The sequence below is a fragment of the Gordionus sp. m RMFG-2023 genome, chromosome 2 (assembly GCF_954871325.1).
Source record: "Gordionus sp. m RMFG-2023 chromosome 2, tfGorSpeb1-WG-v2, whole genome shotgun sequence".
NCBI classification, from domain to species: Eukaryota; Metazoa; Nematomorpha; class Gordioida; order Chordodea; family Parachordodidae; genus Gordionus; species Gordionus sp. m RMFG-2023.
Window position 1 is genome coordinate 36,781,365 of NC_088776.1, and position 16,945 is coordinate 36,798,309.

The 16,945-nt window shown below is 26.1% G+C and overlaps 1 protein-coding gene across 1 annotated transcript; it reads right to left on the minus strand.

The window, feature by feature from the left end:
* Positions 1-2,936: 2,936 nt before the first annotated feature.
* LOC135923654 (nitric oxide synthase-interacting protein-like) lies at positions 2,937-15,145 on the minus strand. The gene is made up of 4 exons (XM_065458522.1): positions 14,862-15,145; positions 13,573-13,703; positions 3,663-4,077; positions 2,937-3,348 (listed from the first exon to the last, which is right to left on the minus strand). The coding sequence occupies exons 1-4, from the start codon at positions 15,073-15,075 to the stop codon at positions 2,969-2,971; spliced, it is 1,140 nt and encodes a 379-aa protein (XP_065314594.1). The 5' UTR covers positions 15,076-15,145; the 3' UTR covers positions 2,937-2,968.
* Between the last annotated feature and the right edge of the window lie 1,800 nt (positions 15,146-16,945).

Consider the following 16,945-nt stretch of genomic DNA (forward strand, 5'->3'; position numbering starts at 1 on the left):
TTTATTATATATATGTAAAAATGGGCTAGACGTGTTCCCCTTATGTTGATCTACTGCCGGACGCTCGCTTTTTTTTAAAATTTTTTTCGTAATTATAAATTATAATGCAAAACAAAAAGTAGGGGTGTACCGATACCACTTTTTGGAGTCCGTCCCGATCCGATATTAAATTGATATAGGCCGATTACCGATCCGATACCATATCTAATTTTGTATTCTGTAAAGATACCAATAGTTTTAATTTTTACTATACTTTTTATTAGTATAACATCTATAATTTTACTATACTATAACATATGTCATTTAAATATATTCTAATCATCAGTTATAGTTTATATTCAATTCAATTGCAATTCTAAAAGTATATAAAATATTTTTATTGATAAATCACTTATTTATATAATAAGTAATAACATTAATCTATTTACATAATATGTAATAAACAAATATATTATGAAATTTGAAATAAATATTTAAAATTAATATATCGAAGATATCTCTTTAGAAATACATAAATTTCCAATTTATCAGAGGTCAGTCTGCGGTGATGGGGACTGTCAATATCACTAGCTTCACTAAAAACAGATTCTGAAAAGATTATTGCATGCTTTTATAAACAGAATGCGAAAAAAATAACAATATGACAGAAAGTTTATTAACTAATTATTACTATTAAAAAAATTAAACATAAAAATGGATTTTAAATTTATTTATAAAAATAAATGGTTTTTTAGATATAAAAAATTTTATAATATTTTATTTTTGTTTAAAACGCCATTGATTGGATCGGAAAATTTTATATTTGCCGATAACCGATATTTTAAAATGGGTGAAATATCGGCCCGATCCGATATAAAATATCGGTACATCCCTAACACAAAGCATACTTTGAGATCCATATAATTATTAAAATAATAAATATAATTAATCTATATCTTATTTTTCTTGGATAACACCTAACAATAACCGCCAATTTGATTATTTCTTGCGAAATTAAGGGTCACATTTTACCAATTTTTCTTTCAATATAAGATTCAAAAGGTTGTAATTTATTGATAATTTTTCGGTATATGGAACCCGTATTTTGAGTTCTCATTAAGCTTGTTATACTGGACAAATATTCCACTTTTTCTTATAGAATTCAGGAATTAAACTTCAATCCAATTTTTCTACTCATGGCATAAATTTATTGTCTTTAATCACATAACTAGAAAAAATACTCGTCAGGAAGCAAGAACCTAACAAGAATCAATTGGAAATCATTATTCTATTGTTTTTCCCAATTCCTCTTGTGAAATTAAGGGCCACATTTTAAATTTTTCTTTCAGTTTGTAAGATTCAAAAGGTTGTAGCCTATTGATAATTTCTCGGTATATGGAACCCAAATTTTAAGTTCTCATTAAAGCTTGTTGAACTGGACGAATATTCCACTTTTTCCTACAGAATTCAGGAATTAAACTTCATTCCAATTTTTCTTCTCATGGCATAATTTTATTGTCTTTAATCACATAACTAGAAAAAATACTCATCAGGAAGAAGAACCTAACAAGAATCAATTAAGGAAATCATTATTCTATTGTTTTTCCAATTCCTGAGTCACAATAGTCGCTATTTCATCATAAGAGATTACATGAATTAAGTGATGTGTAGCCATTCAATTCGACAATTTGCCTATGATACTGAATATTGATTCATGTCGTATTGTGATAAGGTCTTTTTGATTAAGCAATAAGAGAACTTTATACAAATTTATATCAAAATATTATCAAGTCAATAGTAAATCCCTCACTAATTAAAGCATGTTTTGTCAAAGAATAAAAATTATTTTCGAGTATTAATTATTTGTTTGGCTCAATGTTTTAAATAAGATTTTTCTTACGCCACGCAAATTTAATTTATTTCAGCCAAAGCTCCATCTAAAATCTTTATTTATTTTAGCCTAGCCATTATTTTAAATTTTAGGCCTGAACCTGTCCTGTCCCAAATTTAAATGAAAAATATAACTAAACGCATATAAACAATCAAATAATATAAAAAATTAATTCCTTCTAATCCTAGAGAATCTATTTTATTGCTTAAAATCTTTTTTATATATTTTGAGTCAAAAAAATCAAAAGCCCCCTATTTTCAAAAAAAAATGTTTTCAGACCCAAGCCCAACTTTAATTTAATTTCCACAATTAAGCCTGTCTAAATGCCGATAAATATAAAATACTCCATTCCCAATATTACAACTGATGTAAATCATTTAATATAATACATTCGCGCTAATACATTCCCGATATTGCAACTGATGTAATTCATTTAAATGCATTCGTGATAATTCATTTGCTATAATGCATTCGCGGTAAAGCTTTTGCTGCAATGTATTCGCGGTAATACATTCGCGCTAATGCATTCGCTATAATATTTAGTTGTATTATATTCGCTATAATGCATTCGCGATAATGCATTCGCGGTAATACATTCGTTATATAATATTATTTCGCGGTAATCGACATTCGCAGTAATGCATTCGCGATAATACATTTCGCGCTAAAATTTATGCGTAACCTACAAAAATAACTTATAAATAAATTGTGGAAAGCTCAACTCAAGAATGGTTTTTAATAAAATTTAGCTTTTATGAGTAACTGTCAAATCTAAGAGGTCGTGTGAATGTAAACAGACCAATAGAAATAATAAATAAGCTGTGGTAACAGCAATTTCCATAAGTTGCACTAATATCATCATTTTTATCTTAGATTTAAGTTTTTCTATATTTTATCAAAAAATCGATTGTTGTTACTTTCTAATAGAAACAATTATTTAATATTTTTCCCTAAAAGCACTAGTTCTTCTATTATATTTTTTACTGTATTACAATCCATTCATTGAAAGGCATAATATATATTATCACTTATAAAACTTTAAATATATTCAACGAATAATAGAAAATATAATTATAACTATTTTATTAGACAACAATTTTACATATGTAGAACGGGCCTTTTAACACGCGATTTTAAAAGCTCCGTATCTTGGCACGCTTGGGAAAAGCCTGTTCCACCCCTTTCTAAGAATATTATATCTGGAGAAAGATGTTTTAAATATTCAAAATTTCCGAAATTCCCATCCTTATCACTATCATTTTTATCAATTTCAGGAAAGTCGAGGTCGTATTTCCTTAGCTTTATGCCGTTAATAGGATCTATCATATCGTTTTTGATGATTTTTTCCACGCATTGAAGCGTTACGACACAACCGGAAGGTCTTAATACAGCACAAGGAATGCTATTGCTTATGATATCTCCAGTGACCGCGCAAACGTAATGATATTTAGAGGAATTAGCTGTGTAGTGTGTTGGGTCTTGAAAGAAAAGTAATAATATTATTGTATAAATTTTTATAGTTGTTTGCAAAAATTATGATCAAATTACTAGTATAATATTATTGTGTTGGCCTAGGCAGTCAAAGTATTATTGCATTATCCCAATATAAGTTTAAAAAAATTATAAACTCAATTTTATCATTTTTTTAAATTATGTTGGATAGATCAAATAAACAAACACCTAAGAGGTGAGATGAAAATCAAGATTAAAAATGTGTATGAAGGAGGTACAAATGTAACATTATGTTAGGCTGTGAATAAATATTTAACATGTAAACAATATAGAAAAATACCTCCATTCGATTTCCCATCCTTAGCCACTTTTTTAAATTTAACTGGTATCAAATCCTTCATTCGAAGGAGTTTTCCACTGAATGGACATAGGACTTGGGTTTTGGGGGGTTCTTTATGATTGAAATTAATGTTGTTAGATTTAGAATGTTCTAAATCCACAATTAATTCTCCTTTTGAATTTCTTTTGGCTGAGGCATCTGGAGTCAAGGATGGAACCCAAAAACTAAATAATGTTGTTTTGTTATCATTACTTTGGCTGTTATTTGAAATATTATTGCGATTATCTTGTTCAGGGTTAGCAACTTTAACTTTATTGAGGAGTTGAGAAGATAATGGGGTGATAAATTCTCTGTTGCTGATAATGGGAGCCATCGATTTAGAAACGAGAGTCGATTGAGTTAGAATATCGTCTTCCTATATATAAAGTATTATATGGGTGAAAACCTGTCAAACTCAAGAATGATAAAATCCATTAATAAATTTAATTTTTCAGGCCTACATATTATTATTAATTTGTATATACGGCGTCGTTAACTATGCCCCATGGGCTAAAATGTGCCAGTCCCATTTTTTAATTTAAATTTTCGTAGTCAATCTTTTAATATTTTTACTATTTATTTGTATCATTAATAGAGTTAAATTAATTCTTTAAAAATCTATTAAAAATATATTATTTTAAAATATTAGTGAATGGTTAAAATCTATCTACATCTAAAGAAGATAATATTTTCGGTAAAATTCTTTGAAAATAATTTAAGTTAGTAAGTTTTTTTTATATTAAATGAAATACAATTAATTTTTTCTTGAGTATTGATATTTTCCCTAATTTATATTTTTAAAAAAAATAGAATTCATACTTGAATAAAAATAATGATTTTTTCCTTTTTAGGCAGCCCAATAAAAAAAAGTTTAAAACCGTGCAGAGTTTTTGTTTATTTATAATTTAATATTTCATATCTATGATAATTTTGGTAGTAAAATCATCTACTATAATTTTGGTAGCTATATTTAGCATATTGTTCCCTCCACTTTTTAAAAAATATTAGCAAGTTTTTTTTAAGAAAAATATGTAAAACCCAAGATAAATTTTTTACATATCTTATAGGATCTATAAGATAATTAATAAAATTCTACGTCTATCCATACTGAACATTAAACAGGAAAATTTTTAAAAATGCTATAAAGTAAAGCTGAAAAAAGGGCAAGTGTAGGCACTTTCCATTCGCTGAAATAAAATTAGACGTGATTTTTTTTATTTTGAAAGATTTTTTGTAAGATTTTTAGTTATTCTAAAGTTTTGCAATTCCTTGGATCTAAAATAACCTCTCTAAAAAATTATATATAAATCATATCACCTTTTCCTTGATAAATTTTTTTATATATATTATATCATTTTCAAATTTACACATTGAATAAAATTGAAAACTATTTATTAAACGCTACTATAACACAAAAAATCAAATAATATAATTTCATGCACTATACTACCTTTAAATATTATGTCATAATAGTTGAAGAACTCGAAAATTTGAATTTAAATGGTAATTCGGCGCAAAGGCTAAATGCACATATTACAACTATAATAACCATACCAGCTTTGATTATGAGCTTAGTTATTATAGGCGAATATTTTAGTTTACTAAAATCTATTAGTTGCCAACTTCAAAAAAAGGCATCGACTTTATGGAGGCTAATGGGTATATAAATTGATATATTTTAAAAATTCTTGCAAGAAACAGGGCGATAATATTTTTTATTTGTAGAATATTTTTCTACAATTAAAAAAACAATCACATTTTCCTATATTTAAATAAATTAGCGGTTCGAAAATTATTTTTTAATTTCGGTTCGGGCTGTTCGGGACAAATAAAAAAAGATTTCGATCTCGGGCCAAAATCTTCTAATAGCAACTTTAATGAGCATAAAAGGAAAGTAATTAGCAGATGAGATAGGGACAAATATATTTCCGCACTAAATTTATTCGTTTAGCTTCCTCTGAAGACGATATTATAAAAGTAATTTTATCACATATTTAAAAAAGCATTTATGTAAATCATTTGATTTACGATTAACTATGAAAATATAACAAATCATGGATTTTTATATTTTAAGTTACGGGATGCGGTTGGTAAAAAGGTAGTGAATTTATATATTTAAATAAATTCGGGCCAAAGCAGGCGGACAAATATTTTTTTTATTTCGGGACGGGCTTTTCGGGACATATAAAAAATTCGGTTGGGATCGAGTTTGGTCTGACAGGTTTTTAAAAAAAATTGGATCCAGATTAAAAAAATTAGGCCCGATGCAGATGACTAAAGAAATAAATACTATAAAATATTCATAGAATCTGGATGATCATATCAATTAGGACTGTGCGATATTAAATATATTTAGCGTTTTCCAAAAATATCAGATCGAGCTGATATCTGTAAAAACCTGATCCGATCTTTTAATTTTTTTTTTGTTATTTTATGTTTTAAATATTCATATAGTATATTTTACATTATTATAATATTTCAAAAGGAACGATTCTTAATAATATTTTATTTATTTCAAAACAATGAAAATGCACAACACGACCTAAATTTTATTATTTATACTTTAAATAAAGGAATTTTTTAAATATGGTATCTGAATTATGAAATATTTTACAAAAGACTAAGATAATTTTGCAAAATGCCTGCAACATATAATTTTTTTTGAATTGAAATAATTTTACATATGATTAATGTTGTTAAAGGGCTCGTTTTGAGCCGATTTTTAAAAACGGCTAACTCAATATTTTAGCCAGAAAATATTGCCTAAGTCTCAAGATTTCGCTAATAGATGTCCAAACCTTTGTTCCTTCTACAAATAAAATCTTTAGGCTTGCGTTATATTATTCTGGATGTATTGAGTTAGCCGTTCGACAATTTTGGACTATAAAAATGCAAATGTTATAGGCTCCCTCGTTGAAAGAATATATTTTTAATGCAATTGACACAAATTTATTTTTAAATGCCTTAACCTATTCTAATTAATTTTGCTCATCATTATCTCTATTCTCGGATTTATAATCATATATGTTTTTACTGTACCATTTATGCAACGTTGACCACATAAGGGTTCAAAAAAGCAATGTTTCAAATTATATTAAAAAAATTTAGCATAATATTTTATTATAAATTTTTGTTTATATTCTTATTAAACAAAAATACTATTTTTTCATCATAATATTTTTATTATTTATTAAAAAAAATATAGAAAATTCAGTTTTTTTGTTATTTTCATTATATTTTTTTAATTGAATATAAAAATTATTTATTATCATCTTATATTTGCCAAATTTTTAAATAATATTAAAATATTATTATAACAAAACAATTTTTAACAGTTGTTGAAGCCTTATCCATGCTTTTCGATGGTCCTGTTTATACAAAGATGTAATTATATCTCCTAATGCAATTTATTTAGTGATGAAGAAGATTTCGATGAAAACGATGTAACTGACACATCTAATCTTCCAGGGGAGATCGAAATCCAATATCCAGCAGACATTGATATTGACTCAGAAACCTCAATATCTACAAATCAAGAATGCGAATTTCAATTTGATTTGATAGGAAAAACTTTAATAGAAATATTTGAATTATTTTTTGGTCAAAAAATGTATTCACTGTTTGTGGATCAATCACATAATTATTCCAAATAAAACAATAGACCAAATTTTAATAAGATTTATAGGAATTCTTTTGCTAACTGAATATTATCCTTACTACAAGAAAGAATGTATTGGTCGAATGACAATGATATTACTATACCAATCGTTAGGAGTTCATTGACACAACATACATTTCGCTATATCAAAAGGAATCTACATCTATCTAATAACTCAACTTTTGATGAAGATAATCTTTATAAAGTCCGCCCATATTTAAATTTATTAAATAAAAGTTTCAACAATTAGGTATATTTTTACATAATTTATGCATAGATGAGCAAATGATACCTTATCGAGGAAGACATTCCTGTAAAATGTTTATCAAAGGTTAACCCATACGATTTCGATATAAATCATTAACCCTGGCTTAATCCAAAGGATATATATTTGCATTTAATATATATCAAGGTAAAAATAAATGCCAAATGGCTTCGAATCTTGGATTAGGAGGTATGGTTATTACAAATTTAAGTACCATCTTTGCATTATATTTATTTCGATTATTTTTTTTACACTCTAATGCTTTTATCATATTTGAAGCATCTTGGATTTTTCGCAACTGAGACTATAAGAGAAAATAGACTTAAAAATTTTCCCCTAGAAAAAATTAAAGTTATGACAAAAAAAAGAGAGGAGCTATTACGATTACCGATTTGAAAAGACATGAAATATTTGATGTTTGATTGAATGATAGTATAGTTGTGTTGCATCAACATTTAAAGCTCTTAGCCCTCTATGCAACGTATCAAAATTTCTCGAAAGATTTTCTCAAAAATAAAAATTACACAACCTTAGCTTATAAATTCTTATGATTCCCATATGGTTAGCGTTGATGAGGTAATAAATGGTAATGCCCTAAGCAATTTTATTTGTAACAGTAGTAAATTCATGGAAGTTATGGAATCGAGTGAATCCTGATGATAAAAAATTATTGCTAACATTTTGGCGAGAAATAACTACACTTTTGAAAATTACCCTGATAAATAAAAAGATGAGTACAAGTAGAGGTCATCCTAGTCAATTTTCCTCACTAAGTGAAACGTCTGAAAATTCTAATGGTCATTGTGTTACAACTAATATCGATAACAAAAGGCGATGTTGTAAGCTTTGTCATAGTTAAAACAAATCCAAATTTATTCATAATTATATTTATCTATCCATTAAAAAAAAATATAAATATTATAAATCATATTTATCCCGCTTCACATGTTCTTCATTCCCACAGGTCCATTCTTTGTTCCTCCCAGCTGACATCTTCTCCAATTAATCCAATATCTTCACTCCAAAATAGCTAACAAAGGAATCCTTAAAAACCAAACATGTGATGATCACGTTTTCCCCCTATCCACCAGGAAAACTTAATTTCCCTGTCAGAAAATAACTGACATTTGATGTATTAAATTAAATTTATTTCTTCTTTTTTTCAACAGCTACAACAATAGTCAGACAAGATATATATGTGACATGAGTCAAATACCAACACATATTGATTGTTAAAAATCATGAAATATACAAAATGGTATCTTATAAATGTAAAATATGTAAATAAATTTTGAAATTATCTATCGTATTGCGATTTTTTGCAGTAATATAATTTAATCTTATTTTGATACCCTAATGGTCAACGTTGCTTTATGCAACGTTTCAGATTTACTATTTAGGATAATTTTTTTATAATTTCTTAGTTAGACATAAATAAATAAAATTTGAAAAAATCAAGAATTTTCATCGGCTGGAAAAAGTGTGACCATTAATGGGTTAAGAATGGTTGATATTGTTGGCTGACTTTCAGGGCTCTTTTTTAAAATTTGATTTGTTTTTCCTAATATTTTTAGTTCTTCGCTACTTTTTTTAAAAAATAGCGATAGCGGTAGCTCGTTTACTTCGCTACTTTCAATTTTACATAATAAATACAACTAAAAATTATTAAAATATATTTTTTATAAAATCTAAAATTGTAATCCTTTTATTTAATTTAATTTTAAAATTTATATTTAAAAATATACATTATTGTTATATATTAGATATAAACAGTTGTTAAATAGCAATCTGTATTTAATTTATATTTCGCGCATTCATTGAATTATATATTTTTGAAATTCCGTTATTGGTATGTCCTTGCTTTTATCTTATTTTATATTTCATTTTACATTTTATATTAAGCATTATAAATCTTGTTATGTGTGAGATTGTTGAAGATATTGTAATTTCTTTGGAAAATGAGCAAAATATAGATGGTCCTTTCCCAAAATTCAAGAAATACTTTAACCTTGAAGAAAAAATTAATACTGGATATCAGTTTCGGTGCAAGATGTGCCGCAAAATTATCTCTTCAAATCATACGAGCAGCTTTAATTTGGAAAAACATTTAAAGGTAATATATTAAACAAATTTAATAACAATGTGTAGGCTAATCTTTAATTTTTAAAATAAATTAAAATCAAAAACCAATCATTTTTTTTATATATTCATAAATTTTATCTAAATTATTTAAAACATTTTAAAATAGTTATTTCAATCATTTTTATGTACTTATCTCCTACATAATTTTTATTCTAAGTATTTTATAATTTTAGACTGTGCACACTTCAAATTATAAAGAAATTGAAAAATATCTCAAAAGTTTTGGGGTAATGGAAGAAGATAAACCCACTTCCAAATCAAATTTAATACAAACAAAATTAACCAATTTGGATTCAACAACACCTGGTGTATCCCAAAAATTGGCTGACAAAGTCATTATGAACTTTATAATAGATACAGTTCAACCATTATCCTTGGTGGATAATGATTCTTTTATAAAGATGATAAACACTTTTTCTCCACGGACCAAGATATTTTGCCGGCAGACATTGATGGCAAGAATTTTGGAGAGTTTTAAGGAAATGAAAGAATCTTTGATATTAAATCTATCAGATGTCTCCTACGTCTGTACAACGGCAGTAAACAAAAATCTGTAGCGTTAGCTCTAAAGAGAATAATTGGCTGTCAGACTTATGACATTCTAGCCAATATTATTGCAGAAATCCATAGGTCTTACAAAATTCAAAACAAGGTTTGTAAGATGATTACGGATAATGGGTCTAATTTCCTGAAGGCCTTCAGGTTTTAAATTTATTATAATTTTTTTAAAATATGATATAAATAATATAGAATATTTGGGAAGGATAATAATAATAACAAAACTAGTAATATTCCTGACAAAAATATTGAAGATGGAGAACAAGAAGAGGATGATGAAATGGAGTTTGAGATAATTGATGTTCATGACATCCTTGGTTTTAAATTATTTTATATTTAATTTTTCACCAATATAAAATAAAATTTATAATATTTAGGATCTTCAATAAAGTCTTCTATGTTACCTAGCCATCATCGTTGTTCCTGCCACACCTAAATTTAGTTGCGACAGTGGATGCTGAAGAGGCATTATTAAATGAGGATTTTAAAAGAGTATCAAGATCTACATTTTCTAAATGCCAAGCTCTTTGGAATAAACAAAATAAGTCATCAAAGACGTCTGATATTTTCAAAAAAAAATTAGGACGTTATTTATTCACACCAAACACAACAAGATGGAATAGTGTTTACAATGCTATGAAACTTTTAGCATTGTTTCTAGATGAGAAAAAAATGGAAATGAATTATATATTGGATCAAATGGGAATACAGTATTTTAATGTGGAGGAGCATACTTTTATTAAAGAATATACTGAAGTATTTTTAATTAATAAATAATATTATATTATATTTAACCATTTTAATTTTTTAGGTTATGCAATATGTTGCTGCCTCTATTAAAATCTTAGAAGGGCAAGATAATATGAGCATGGGATATTATGTGCCCACACTGAGTATCAAAAGAATCAATAATCTAAAATTTTGCCAACCACTGGTAGAGTCTATGCTAAAAGGCATTGAGAAAAGGTCAAAACTTTATTTTTATTTACTATTATACAATTATATAAAATGAATGATTTATTGCTTGATTAGCCATAATTTAAATTGGCTTAATTTACAACACAATCTATAATATTAATATATAGTAATTATTAATTAATATATTAACTTTGTGTATAATAATTATATTTTTAAAATTTTTATTTACCATAATTTATTGCTATTTTAATATTTTTTTTATAAATGAATCTAAATCTCAGATAAATTTAAATTTTAAAAATTAAAATGGTATTCTTCTTTTTTTTATAATAAATACAATCACTTTATATAAATTAGATTTCCAGATCTGTATGATGATGATAATGTAATAGCTGCTATCGTTCATCCTAGTTTCAAGTTAAATTGGCCATACATTAATTTAACTGAATCTAAAGGGCAACTTGATAGGCTGATGGTAACGTTAAAAAATGGCATGCCTAACCACGATACTATAGCAAGATCGAAACCGCAGCCTTCCATAGACGATTTTTTTGAAATAAATAATAATAATAATAATAATTTTGAACCTCTAGATGCTTTTTTAAATCTAAAAATACTAATTTAAATATTTTTGATGATTTTTTTCATATAAAAAGTTTGTTTATTAAATTTAATACTGCGTTGCCCTCAAGTGCTAGTGCTGAACGATTATTTAGTATGGCAAAGCTTATACTTTCTTATCGTCGCTCTAGACTTGGGGATGACAGTACCGAAATGTTATTATTATTAAAGTGCAATAATAAATAAATTATATATATATATGTAACAAATTATAATCATGTTTTTATATCAATATTTTATTTGTGGAAGTTATGTAAAAAAAAAATATTTTAAAAAAAATCAAAGTAGCGTAAAAAGTAGCTTTAATTACTTTTTTTTAAAGTAGCTAATAGCGCGCTACTCATTTGAAAACGATAGCGGTAGCGATAGCACGCTACTTTTTTTTATAAAATAGTGGTAGCGATAGCGCGCTACTTTTAAAAGTAGCGTTTAACAACACTGTTCCACAAATAACGCATTTTGCAGAATTATTTTTGTCTTTTATAAAATATTTCCATACTTCAGATGCCTGGGTGTTCTTTTCCATTTTTAATACTTTATTAAAAAAATTAGTAAAAATAAATAAAAAATTATTTAGAATCGTTCCTTTTGAAATATTATATAATAATGTATATATAATAAACTATATAAACATATATAATATAAAATAAAATAACAAAAAAAGTAAGCATCTGTTTTTTACAGGTAGCGCCATAGCAACCAGATGAGATATTTTTGGAAAACGCTAAATATCGGACCCGATCCAATATTTAATATTGGCATGATGTAGAATTATTCAAATCGAATACAAAGAGTCAACTTTATTATTCGGAACGGAAGAATACGAATATTAAATTATTATATTTATAGCACATATTAAATCCTATTTATTTTTGATAAGGTTTTTTTGGCCAAATCAATAAAATTAGTCTGAAATAATTCTTTTATGAAGAAATAGAACATATATTTCTGTAATAGAAGCTTCAAAAAATTTTACACTTGTGGGGCATCTAAAAATATTTTGCACTAGTTGTTTTGCATGGCCCTCTACTAAAACTCATTTTAAAAAAATTAACACCATAATATTTAATTTTTAATTCTATAAATAAAGGCACAAAAAAATCAAGGATGTTTTGAGTGAGAGCAGTTAAAATATAAATTAATCAATTGTATTTTAAGTATAATGTATAGCTTTAAACTTATATCCTAACACCACAATTTAGGGAATGCTTTATATATAGCTTTTAGAGCTTATTTTTATGAAAGTATTTAAGTAGTTTAATGAACTACACTTTCAATGTATTCTGAACAACTCTATAACCACCCCTGTTGTGTTTTAAACTATTTTGATCTAATATTTTATCTATTATCATTACAATATCAATGTGCAAAAGAGATCTGCAAAGCCCACCTCACAAACTGGTAAATTTTTTAAATTATAACTGGCTGGTTGGGCAATTTGTACATAAAAAATATATGGCCAAGCTGGAAAATTCATACATAATAAATTGGGGCAAGCATCACAAATCTCTGATTTTTTATAAAATTGGCTAGACCAAACCTTGGGAAAAAATCTTAAAGGTTTAAAATGGGCTGGGCAAATTTATAATGTGTATCTTCCAGGAAAAGATACTAAATGATTTTGATGTTTTGTTACAACTTAAATAAAATATATAATGTATATATTTATAAAATATTTTAAGAATATATTTATAAAATATTTTTTTTACCCTTTTAATAAATTTTTGGCGTTTAGCTTCTTTATTTAAATTTTCAACACTATTTTTTTCTTTTTCTTCTTTGTACTTTTCATAGTCAATCTTTTGGTTTTTAATTTCCTTTTTCTTAGTTAATATGAATTCTATAATATAAATAATATATGTGTATTCAATAGTATTTAATAACTATTATTAATAGTGTAAATTAGTCATAAATGAGCTTAGGTAAACATAGCAATAAACTATTCATAAATCTATAACTAATTAATATAATAACATGAAATGTATTATGGTATAATTATTTCAATATGATACAGAGCCCTTTAAGATGGGGGGGGGGGGGTGCACAAATAAAATTTCAGAATGGTTGGTAAATGTTTGATTTTATGAGTATTTTTGAAGCAATCACTCTAAGAAAGGAAGATTTAATTATATATTCCTATAAAATATAACATAATGTAGAAGGTATTCCTCTACAAGATCTACCCTAAAAATTGTGGCCTTTGTCCATAATATTCTTTTACTAATTATTTTAAATAAAATTGATTATACTATTTTTTAAAAATTAGATTATTTATAAATATTATGCAAATAATTGAGCCACTCTCAATTTAACATAATTATTTCAGGTAGATTTAAGATTATTTATTTCTATAAAATATAACATAATGTAGAAGGTATTCCTCTACAAGATCTACCCTAAAAATTGTGGCCTTTGTCCACAATATTCTTTTACTAATTATTTTAAATAAAATTGATTATATTATTTTTAAAAAATTGAATATTATTAATAAATATTAAGCAAATTAATTGAGCCACTCTCAATTTAACATAATTATTTCAGGTATCATAATTCATGATAGGGATAATAAACAAACTTTGGTTGGTGATAATCATAAACATTGGTTGATTAATTAACTGGTTGCAACTAACCTTAATCAAAAATTATTTACAAATGTGAGCATTTTTGCTTCTAGCTATTCTTATTTTTTTATTAAAAATTTCTTATTATATATAATATATTTTCGTATTATTTCCCACAAATGATGTTTATTAGATTTGATATAATCAGTTTTACCATTTCGATTATGCTATCTCAGTAAGATTTTTTTACATATAAGTGTAATTTTCTGCTTCATTAATACACATGTGAGTGAGGATAGCCATGGAGGGTTTCTGCTCCATTGGCTCAAGTGTGTTAAGAGGACCCTGTTATAACATATTATATCTCATTATAAAAGATTAATACTGATTTATTAAATTTTTAGTAAGTTTGGTATATTATATAAATAAAAACATACCTATTATAGCAGCTTTATCAAATAAATAGCCATCAGGTGTGACAACAGGGTCTATGCAAGGTTGCAAACTTAAAGAACAACAATCAAAATCTTTGATACTCTCTTTACCACATCTAAGTCTTTGAGTTCCATAATTTCCACTTACTGAGTCCTTTTTTTGTTCATGATATGAATATACAGGATTTGAAGTGCAATTCCTTGAATGTCGTGTCATGATTCAAATACCTCCAAAATGACAGTTGGTAATTTACCAGTTGTACCCTGATAGATAAAAATGATTTATACAACCAATTGTTGACATGATCAAATTATCTTGCTTAATAAATTGAATCTTATAGAATTATTCTTTTGAATAAAACTTTCAAAATATTATTATATTGCCTTATAACATTATATATAAAAATCAATCATACAACCCTATTATACTACATGCAAAGATCAATCATTCCTCTGAGTCTAGTCTTAACTTATTTACATGTAATTATGTCATATTGCCTTACTTTTTTTATTTAATTTTATTAATTACTCAATTAAAGTTAACTTATTTTTTTATATATAATAATATTGTATTGTTATAATGCCCGTAATCGTCGTTTAAAGATTTGGAATATATTTAACAAGTGCATCGTTATTTAAGTTCTTTGGGTGCTAAAAAAATACCAATTTTAAAATAGAATTACCACTCAATGATTTTTTAAATTAGCGCCTTAAATAATTAGCACCTATTTAAACATGGAATATTTTATAAAAGTTTTTCATAAAACTTTAGAGCTTATTTTAAATAAATTATCTTTTATATGCCTCATTAATTTATTTATAATTTGATTTATTATTTAAAAAAACGAATTTAAAACAAATGTCATATAAAAAAAATATTTAATATAGCCCATACAAAAATTTAAAGCAAATAAACAATTGGATAAAAATTAAATTTAAAAAAATAATAAGAGAGGTTTTATTGCATTGTATGGTACCATGAATAGCAATGCATTTACTCTGATGAATAGCCATTAAATGACTTGATTAAAATAGAAGACTTTATTACGATCACCACTTATTTGGCTTAATTTTCTCCGTAATAATGTAATAATTTTAAGAAATTTCTCACCAAAAACACCAAGGGTATAGGTGGAAAATGGGATAAAAAATACGCTAGCGATATCTGAATATTTGTTTATTTTAAATCTTTGCCGAATTAAGTAATGAAGCCTTTATTTTGGAATGCGCCGAGGTATATGTTATTCCAAAACTATAGAGGATGGTACCCTTTGGAATCGGTAAAGAACAATTAATACATTTAGAAGTAAGCAATATCGTAGCCATGGCGAAGCAATATAGCTATAGGAAAATCTTCATTGGTGAGAAGAAGATCGAGATTGCGAATCGTAACCCGATTTAAAATTCAGAAGGCTTGACTAGGACATTGTTCCAATCACTCGATAAGATCAACCGAGTGAGACACCTGGAGAATATCCCAGGTTTTCCACAGGGTGGATATTTAGTTAACGCCAGGTTTTCTCAGATGTGCATAGTACTTTCTAGGTTAAGATGATGACCAGTAGCGTGACTAGGGGGGCAGGGGAGGGGCGTAGGGGCTATAGTCCCTTGAAAAATATAAATAGCCTCCTGAAGCGAAAAAGAAAATTTTCTTAATGGCTCCCTAATATTCTCCTGAACTAAAAATAAATTTTTTGATAGCCCCTGAACGATTTCTTTTATAATTCTATTAAGTATTATATATATATATATATATGATTTTATTATTTAAAAATTAATTAGACTATTTGAATTTTTATTATATTTATATTATTTATTCGATTAAATTAATACATATAAATTATATTCATATGTCAGCTTGCAATCAAATTCTGTGTTAAAATGGAATATCAATATCACTTATAATGTCTAAATATTAATTTAGTATTCAGATGAAGTTTAATTGATTTTTATTATTTAAATTATTTTATAACCCTATTTAAATAAATATTATCATATTAAATGAAAATTAACAAATTTAATATTGTAATTAGCTTAGTTCTCACTAATCAACTATATTATTTATTTTTAAATTTATACCATGCCTC

Coding starts and splice junctions, on each gene's coding strand:
- LOC135923654 (XM_065458522.1), bottom strand. CDS start 15,075: ATGACACGACATTCAAGGAATTGCACTTCAAATCCTGTATATTCATAT. Junction 13,704..14,861: donor TGATAAAGCTGCTATAATAG/GTATGTTTTTAT, acceptor TTTATATTATAG/AATTCATATTAACTAAGAAA. Junction 3,349..3,662: donor GGATGGGAAATCGAATGGAG/GTATTTTTCTAT, acceptor TTTTCTTTCAAG/ACCCAACACACTACACAGCT.